We start from the raw sequence: 9,750 nt of genomic DNA, 5'->3' as shown, positions 1-9,750 counted from the left end.
CATGACCTGCAAGTAAAATGAAGGAAAGAAAAAGTAGAGTTCACATCAAAAACAGAAATGATGTAAATTGGAAAAAATGATATGTAAAGATATTCCCGGATGCAGTAACAGGTACATGAATGACAAAGCAGCAAAGGTCCAAATAATGCACCCATGGGGAATGTTTATTTTTCCATGTGTAATTAAAAGAAGTTGCCTTCAATGTATAAAACAAAACTTGCCCAATATTTTAAGTGAACTTGGCACATAAGTTGCATTAAACGGTCAAACATGTTTTACATGGCAGCTGCTGCCACATATGAAGCATGGCTACTGACAAAACATAACATGGAAGAAATATGTACAACAAGAAGAAACACTCACATATTTCTTCAGCGTGAGCTTGAATTCACCATGCGCAGTGAAATGCTTCCTCGCGATTTTATGGTGGAAGTCACCATCCCATATTTTGCAGGTCATGTTGTACTGCATAATCGTCTTGTCGGGACAAATCTCCATATGCCTGTTGATGAAGTCAATCCCACACGCAACTACATTCTTGGACATTTTACCAAGTGGCCTCACGGTCTCAGCAAGATTACCCAGGCCGATGTATGTCGCATCACATTGTATGATTTTGGTTTTGTCCAAACATGAGCTGTATGAAAATGATATAACATGAAAGAATCATGTCTACTAAAAAATAAAAATAAAACATAAACAACGCATGGCTGCAATAACAAAAAGGGAAATATCGGAGAAGAACGACTGAGGGGTTATGTGGTGTGGACATTACGCTTTCAGCTCCTTCATGTGCTTGCTGTTCGACCTCGCATTTCCCAAACACTTGACAATATCATACAGATGGTTCTGCTCCTTTGTGGCCTTACCTTCGGGCTCATAGTCATCCGCGGGTGGTGCGTGAACTACCCTGTTCTGCCTCACACATCCAGGGGTGGAACTTCTAATAGTATCCTCGGATATAGACTCAGCGGGCACGTTAGAACTTGATTGCCCCTGACTCCATGAGGACCTCCTCTTCAATGCTTCCTCCTCAATCCTGCAGTAAGCTTCATCAAGTGACGGTGAAATATCCTCGGGCTGGAAAGATAAAACAATGGGTTAGGAAACTTGGTAACAACAAGTTATTGTGAAAAAATGTAGATTGTGAACTGTAGGTGCAATTTAGAAAGTGTCCATGCGGAAACAACTCCAGTTGCCATGTGCATTGCACTGTAGTTGCCATGTGGCAACAACTGCAGTTTTCAAGTAAATTGAACTGGAGTTGCCATGTTGCAGCAACTCCAGTTGCCATGTGCTTTCCGAATGGAATTGCCACATGACAACAACTATAGGTGCCATGTGGTAGCAAACTGCAGTTGCCATGTGCATCTCATGAGATTTGCCATCGCCAGTAAGAAACCAAAAAAGCTTGTGACAAACGTCTGACAAAAAAATGTAGAAACAAAATAAAAAACACAGAAAAAGTGTACCGTGAACTATCGGCTCTGCAACTTCACAGCCTTCCTACCTTCAGCCATTGGCTGCTCCATCATTGGGGCCATGCCTACCGGGAAAGGAAAGGCAACAGGCACAACATCTCGCACCACTGGTCCATCTTGACCGCGATCGATGCCAAGGCTAAAGCTCGGTGGGGTGAAAGCCATTGGGTGCCTCTCCTGCCTACCAGCCAGATCGCGAACAAGTTACTTGGCAGAATCCAGAGGTGAAAGATCAACAAACATTTCTACCTCGTCTGTTGCAGAATCATCAGGCTTATTGATAGGCGCGGGCGTGCTGTCAGCGGTCTCAATCGCAACTTTCTTGCCAATCTTCTTGTTTGGCGATAGGGGATGCCAATGTTGACTGGGAGCTTAGAAGTGCGCAGATTTAAGCTGGGGTTCTCCATGGCGGTGAAAGGCGCAGTCTGCTCCGGACGTTCACCTCCTTCAGTCATGCATGGCTTGCCACCTGCGTCAGTTGTACTCCGGACTTCCGTTTTCTCCATAGCATTGCTTTTTTCATGAGGTGGGAATAGTGTGGAAGCAGGCACATAACCAGAGTCATCTCTGCTGCTCCTAGCTACATCTGGTGCATTGGATGTGTGTGCAGGATGCTTCCGGGGGCTACACCGCCTAGGTGGTAGACCAGCTCACGCAACGGTCGCCGTAGCAGCCTCTGGACCACCACCAGCTGGAGCTGTTGTGCCATGAGTCTCACCTGTGGATGGCGCCTCATTTTGAAATGTGGACGCAGCCCCTTATTTTGTGGACGTAGAAGTGCCACCAGCCACACGCTTGGAATCCGTGTCAGATGAGCAGGAATCTTCCTTGTTTAGGTTGATCTCAGGAGCGTCCACTTCAACGCTTGCTGATCGGGTGGCATGGGTCACAACAGCATCCCCCATTGCCACCAGCGTGGGCAATATCTCAGCAGTCCTGGTAGATACTGACTCATCACTCCCAGATGTACGGATGACTGCTGTTGTAGTCTGCACATCTACAACCGGCGGAGATGGTCGGCCGCCTGCATTGGAGCTAGTGGGAATAGTGGACGGTACAACAGCAGTTTTGTCGAATGGCGCCTCATGAACATATGAGTTGCCACTTGTCGACAACTTGGAATGAATGCGTTCGAGTGGGTCTCTAAGATTGTGTTTGGTCACGCGTGTAGTAGTCTTCTTCACCCTACAAAAAAGCACATCAAGAGTATAAAAAAAGCGAGCAAAATAATTTCCATAGTAGACATCATAAAAATGAAAAAATGTGTGATGTGCCAGAGCTGCCATCTGATAACAAGCTATGGATGAGCACACATGACAATGTAGGTGGTGGAAGTTAGTGGAAAGCTGCCAGTTGCCATATCAGTGGAATAAGAATTTCCATGTGGTCTTGTTAGCAGTTGCCATACAAAACAAGCAGGTGTTGCCATGCAGCAAAAAATAGATCATGAAAAACATCAATTGCCATGTGGGACTGATGGCAGTAGCCCATGTGGCAAGCTATGCAGCTGCCATGAGAAGCAGATAGTAGTTGCCACATAAATGTATCAAGTGAAAAAGTTGTGTATGATCTAGAATGCATCAAGCAAAAATGTAGCACTATGACAATGAAAAACAGGGAAGAGCCTACTTCTTGATTGTCTTCCTCAAGGCTTCCAACACGAAGGATCCCCGGTGTTGGACGTCGACGTACGAGGAGACGACCCATTGAAAGTGGTGTCACCAGTAGTGGGAACACCCTTGTTCAACCGGGCAGAAACAAGAGTTGGCGTTGGTGCTTGTTTCTTCTTAACTGCTCGTCCACCAGCTGTCGCCTCACTGCACGTAGAAAAACATGGCAAAAAAAGGATACCAAGTGTGAGACACAAAAATCATGCCGCACTTATCAAACAATGGAAAAAAGGTCGGTCTGTTAAAAAAGGAGGGACAAACAAAACACTAAATAGATGTCGAACCTCCTCCTAGCAGCTATGGGATCGGTCCTAGACCTCTTGCCAGCAGAGCCCTGCCCGACATCCTCTGGAGCCCTGCCCCTCTTTGAGGGCGACACCCCCGTGTCTCTCGTAATTGTTTGTTCAATGACTTTCTCCGGTGGAGGAACATTTGGTGCAGCCTTATCCTTCTTACCACCTACACGAACTTCAACATGCTCATCGTCGTCGGTTTCATGTTGCACATTCTCCATGTCATCGTCATCCTCCTTGTCGAGACCAGCATCTCCATCTATTTCATCTTGCGTGTCAGGGAGCTCCTAAGAGCTGTTGTAGTCGTACCGGCCACGGCAACCAGTTGGTCAATGTGTCCGTTCTCCAAGGAATGATGTGAACTGCCTCGCAACCGCATCACTGTCAGAGCCATTAAGTGTCGTCCAACCGTCAACCAACTTCTCGAGCAAGCTGGTCATGCCGGAAGCAAACTGCCCAACTAGATGCTCAACAGGTGCCCTCGCCTGAGCACAAAACAAAAAGTAGCAATAACCAAAACATATTAGAGTCACATGCGTAAGAACAAAAAAACCAAAACAACCATAGATATATAACAAAATGCAAAAGAGAAAAAACAAAATAAACATCATTTATTGCCTCAGTAGGACAAGATGAAGCTGAATGCACATCCATCCACTTGCCAAAGTTTCGTGTCCCACCAAACACACTGTAGTCTATAGCATGCTTGGCCATCAGCTGGAAAACAGCAAAAACAACTAAGATGTAAGAGAGAAATAAGGAGTAGTGGCTACAATTCATGTATTGCAAAAAGAGGAAAAAAGGAGTTTCGACACGGATGGCGAAGTTGCCGTATGGGGTCAGACATGGGTGCCATGTGTAGACAGCCATGGCTGCCTAGGTATTTATCTCTTGTTATCCATAAATGATTGCCGTATGGAGATTTTTCATATGTTATGCAGCATCGAAATTGAAGAATGGCGTGTAAGAAAGAAGGCAAAACTAACCTGTAGTTTCCCCTATTCTGTATCAGTTATCCTGTCTGCAGCAAGCACAGCCTTGACAGCATCGTACGTCCACGCAGATACACTTATGTGGAGGTGACGGACCTCCTATCCCAGTAAAGTCAACAGTGGACAGATCAGGACAATCGACGTACATGAGCTGGTATACACAATAAAAAAGAAAGTTGTGTCGGTTGCCATCATGCTATGTTGAAAAGAAGCTTATGTAGTTTCCTTGAGTCATCAATTTGAAGAGAATTAAGAAAGATTTGCCATCTATCTATGTTAGTTGCCATTATGCTATGTTGGCAGTTGCCATCTTGTTATGCTGGTAGCTGCCACCAGCTCAACATCATGGTTGCCATGCAGATTGTATAAAAGAGTATGAATGTATGGAATGAACACTTTCTTGTGTTGTTGAAAAATGCTATTGCCTTGTAGGCAGCAACTACAGATGCCATGGATCAAAACAAAACTCACTTTCACATGTAAAAAGATTCACACAAAAAATGAAACAAAAGGGTTGCCATGCACGATATTGTACGGTTGCCATGCACGATCTTTTACGGTTCACACGTATCAACAACTGCGATGTTGATTTAGGAAAACAATGAACCATGATAAGAGTATTTGCAAAAGAGTAGGGAAAAAATACCATTAAGTGCAAGCGACGACCCTTCTAGTACATCTTGTTTGAGAATGCATCATGCAGGAAGTCCGCGATGAATTTACACCGATTCATGTTCTTAACATCTTTCAACTTTGCCTGCACAACACAATTTCAGGACAAACATTTTCCGCATCAGCATTCGAATGAAAAAGGTCAAAAAACTGGCAGTGACTAGCTTCCAGATGACATCAAAAACAAAAGATTCAAAGGAAAATGAAGTAGAGAGGGAGCATTCACCAGGATGGGGAAGCACTTGTTGCTTGGGCAAAGAGATGTGGTAGGCGCAAAGACAGCTGAGATCAGGTACATGAGCGGCTTCATCTTAAATACCTCGCCATGGGTTTTCAAGCCCTCCAGCAAAGTTGCCAGCACAGTCGTATTCGGCATGGATGCCATCCCAGGAAACAAACAGGAGAATAAGGCTTCCTCATTCTTATTATTCACCTCATATGGGACTTTGATTTCTCCACAGGGAACACCCAACGTGCAGAAGACAGATTCCTCATCCAAAGGCAGTCTTCCACGTCCAGGAATCACGAATTCCCTGGAGGCAGGATCATAAATCTCACCGAGCCAGTCGCATACATGGTTCATTAGATTCTTGCATCGAACATCCATCAGAGCCTGCATCCCCATCTCACCGGCAGCTCCCTTCTGCTCATCAGTAAATCCCTCAGTCAATATAGTCACGCGTTCTTGCGAAGCCCTATTGCGATGACGTTTCCTCTTCTGCATAACAGAAAAAGGATCACTTGTTGCCATGTTCAATGTCATGAAAATTTAGTTCTAACGGAAGATTCAAAACTCAATGTGACATTAAAACATATGGGGGTGGGAAGTGACCTCATCGCCATCTTTTATCCGACCAGTCGCGCGATTCTGTCGCGGTAACTCCATGAAGTCATCATCATCTTGATGGTCGCCGCGAGCCATTGTGCAACGGTAAGAACAAAACACACATTAGGGTGAAATGAAAACACAGCCGATGGATATAGAAAGAAATGCATAAAGTAAATATTCACTGGATATCATCGTTGAACAAAAAAGAAAACTCCATGGTTTCCCCAAAGTTTAAGCATCTGAAGAGGGCAGTTGTTGCCATGTGCTGAACATGCACAAAAGGCAAAAAAAATAATGAAATGGAAAAGCAATTGCAGAAACATGGCAACGGGACATGTATGTGTTTCTGAAGGAAGCAGTTGCCAGCTAGCAGAATCTACTTGCCATGTTGGCTCCAATGAAAGTGGCAAATGAGGCAGAGCATAGGAACACTCACCCCCCTAGGATTGTCCATCAGGAAATGTGGCAACTAACATTGGCTTTGTAAAATGTACAGATCACATCTACTAGGTTCAAAGTTGCCATGTTAACATAAGTCACTTCAAAAAAGGGCAGACTGAAGGAAATATGCCCTAGAGGCAATAATAAAGTTATTATTTATTTCCTTATATCATGATAAATGTTTATTATTCATGCTAGAATTGTATTAACTGGAAACATAATACATGTGTGAATACATAGACAAACAAAGTGTCACTAGTATGCCTCTACTTGACTAGCTCGTTAATCAAAGATGGTTATGTTTCCTAACCATGAACAATGAGTTGTTATTTGATTAACGGGATCACATCATTAAGTGAATGATCTGACTGACATGACCCATTCCATTAGCTTAGAACCCAATCATTTAGTATGTTGCTATTGCTTCCTTCATGACTTATACATGTTCCTATGACTATGAGATTATGCAACTCCCGTTTGCCGGAGGAACACTTTGTGTGCTACCAAACGTCACAACGTAACTGGGTGATTATAAAGGAGCTCTACAGGTGTCTCCAAAGGTAAATGTTGGGTTGGCATATTTCGAGATTAGGATTTGTCACTCCGATTGTCGGAGAGGTATCTTTGGGCCCTCTCGGTAATGCACATCACTTAAGCCTTGCAAGCATTGCAACTAATGAGTTAGTTGCGGGATGATGTATTACAGAACGAGTAAAGAGACTTGCCGGTAACGAGATTGAACTAGGTATTGGAATACCGACGATCAAATCTCGGGCAAGTAACATACCGATGACAAAGGGAACAACGTATGTTGTTATGCGGTCTGACCGATAAAGATCTTCGTAGAATATGTAGGAGCCAATATGAACATCCAGGTTCCGCTATTGGTTATTTACCGGAGACATGTCTTGGTCATGTCTACATTGTTCTCGAACCCGTAGGGTCCGCACGCTTAAGGTTACAATGACAGTTTTATTATGAGTTTATGCATTTTGATGTACCGAAGTTTGTTCGGAGTCCCGGATGTGATCACGGACATGACGAGGAGTCTCGAAATGGTCGAGACATAAAGATTGATATATTGGAAGCCTATGTTTGGATATCGGAAGTGTTCCGGGTGAAATCGGGATTTTACCGGAGTACCGGGAGGTTACCGGAACTCCCCGGGAGCTATATGGGCCATAGTGGGCCTTAGTGGAAAAGAGAAGGGGCAGCCCAAAGTGGGCCGCGTGCCCCTCCCCTCCCTTGGTCCGAATAGGACAAGGAGAGGGGGCCGGCCACCCTCTCTCTCTTCCCCCCTCCGCGAATCCTATTCCAACTAGGATTGGGGGGGAATCCTACTCCCAGAGGGAGTAGGACTCTCCTGGCGCGCCTCTCCTAGGCCGGCCGCACCCCCCCCCCCTTAGTCCTTTATATACGGAGGCAGGGGCACCCCAGAAACACACAAGTAGATCCACGTGATCTTATTCTTAGCCGTGTGCGGCGCCCCCTGCCACCATAGTCCTCGATAATATTGTAGCGGTGCTTAGGCGAAGCCCTGCGACAGTAGTACATCAAGATCGTCACCACGCCGTCGTGCTGACGGAACTCTTCCCTGACACTTTGCTAGATCAAAGTCCGGGGATCGTCATCGAGCTGAACGTGTGTTAGAACTCGGAGGTGCTGTAGTTTCGGTGCTTGATCGGTCGAGCCGTCAAGACGTACGACTACATCAACCAAACGCTTCCGTTGTCGATCTACAAGGTACGTAGATCACACTCTCCCCTCGTTGCTATGCATCACCATGATCTTGCGTGTGCGTAGGAAATTTTTTGAAATTACTACGTTCCCCAACAGTGGCATCCGAGCCTAGGTTTTATATGTTGCTGTTATATGCACGAGTAGAACACAAGTGAGTTGTGGGTGATATAAGTCATACTGCTTACCAGCATGTCATACTTTGATTCGGTGGTATTGTAGGACGAAGCGGCCCGGACCGACATTACGCGTACGCTTACGCGAGACCGGTTCTCCCGACGTGCTTTGCACATAGGTGGCTTGCGGGTGACAGTTTCTCCAACTTTAGTTGAATCGAGTGTGGCTACGCCCGGTCCTTGCGAAGGTTAAAACAGCACCAACTTGACAAACTATCATTGTGGTTTTGATGCGTAGGTAAGATTGGTTCTTGCTTAAGCCCGTAGCAGCCACGTAAAACTTGCAACAACAAAGTAGAGGACGTCTAACTTGTTTTTGCAGGGCATGTTGTGATGTGATATGGTCAAGACATGATGCTAAAATTTTATTGTATGAGATGATCATGTTTTGTAACTGAGTTATCGGCAACTAGCAGGAGCCATATGGTTGTCGCTTTATTGTATGCAATGCAATCGCGCTGTAATGCTTTACTTTATCACTAAACGGTAGCGATAGTCGTGGAAGCACAAGCTTGGCGAGACGACAACGATGCTACGATGGAGATCAAGGTGTCGCGCCGATGACGATGGTGATCACGACGGTGCTTCGGAGATGGAGATCACAAGCACAAGATGATGATGGCCATATCATATCACTTATATTGATTGCATGTGATGTTTATCTTTTATGCATCTTATCTTGCTTTGATTGACGGTAGCATTATAAGATGATCTCTCACTAAATATCAAGAAGTGTTCTCCCTGAGTATGCACCGTTGCGAAAGTTCTTCGTGCTGAGACACCACGTGATGATCGGGTGTGATAGGCTCTACGTTCAAATACAACGGGTGCAAAACAGTTGCACACGCGGAATACTCAGGTTATACTTGACGAGCCAAGCATATACAGATATGGCCTCGGAACACGGAGACCGAAAGGTCGAGCGTGAATCATATAGTGGATATGATCAACATAGTGATGTTCACCAATGAAACTACTCCATCTCACGTGATGATCGGACATGGTTTAGTTGATTTGGATCACGTAATCACTTAGAGGATTAGAGGGATGTCTATCTAAGTGGGAGTTCTTTAAGTAAATTAACTGAACTTAAATTTATCATGAAACTTAGTACCTGATAAGTATCTTGCTTGTTTATGCTTGTTTGTAGATAGATGGCTCGTGCTGTTGTTCCGTTGAATTTTAATGCGTTCCTTGAGAAAGCAAAGTTGAAAGATGATGGTAGCAATTACACGGACTGGGTCCGTAACTTGAGGATTATCCTCATTGCTGCACAGAAGAATTACGTCCTGGAAGCACCGTTGGGTGCCAGGCCTGCTGCTGGAGCAACGCCGGATGTTATGAACGTCTGGCAGAGCAAAGCTGATGACTACTCAATAGTTCAGTGTGCCATGCTTTACGGCTTAGAATCGGGACTTCAACAACGTTTTGAACGTCATGGAGCATATGAGATGTTCCA

The 9,750-nt window shown here is 45.0% G+C and overlaps 1 protein-coding gene across 1 annotated transcript; it reads right to left on the bottom strand.

The window, feature by feature from the left end:
• Positions 1–5,099: 5,099 nt before the first annotated feature.
• On the bottom strand, positions 5,100–6,410 carry LOC147990982 (uncharacterized). Its single transcript, XM_087534666.1, has 3 exons — positions 5,941–6,410; positions 5,335–5,826; positions 5,100–5,193 (listed from the first exon to the last, which is right to left on the bottom strand). Exons 1-3 carry the CDS (start codon positions 6,028–6,030, stop codon positions 5,107–5,109), a joined length of 669 nt encoding a protein of 222 aa, XP_087390792.1. The 5' UTR covers positions 6,031–6,410; the 3' UTR covers positions 5,100–5,106.
• Positions 6,411–9,750: the final 3,340 nt, after the last annotated feature.

The sequence above is a fragment of the Triticum urartu genome, chromosome 1A (assembly GCF_056163025.1).
Source record: "Triticum urartu cultivar PI428250 chromosome 1A, HENAU_Tu73, whole genome shotgun sequence".
Classification (NCBI taxonomy): domain Eukaryota; kingdom Viridiplantae; phylum Streptophyta; class Magnoliopsida; order Poales; family Poaceae; genus Triticum; species Triticum urartu.
The sequence above is the reverse complement of the archived record's forward strand: the minus strand, read 5'-3'. Positions and strand labels throughout refer to the sequence as shown.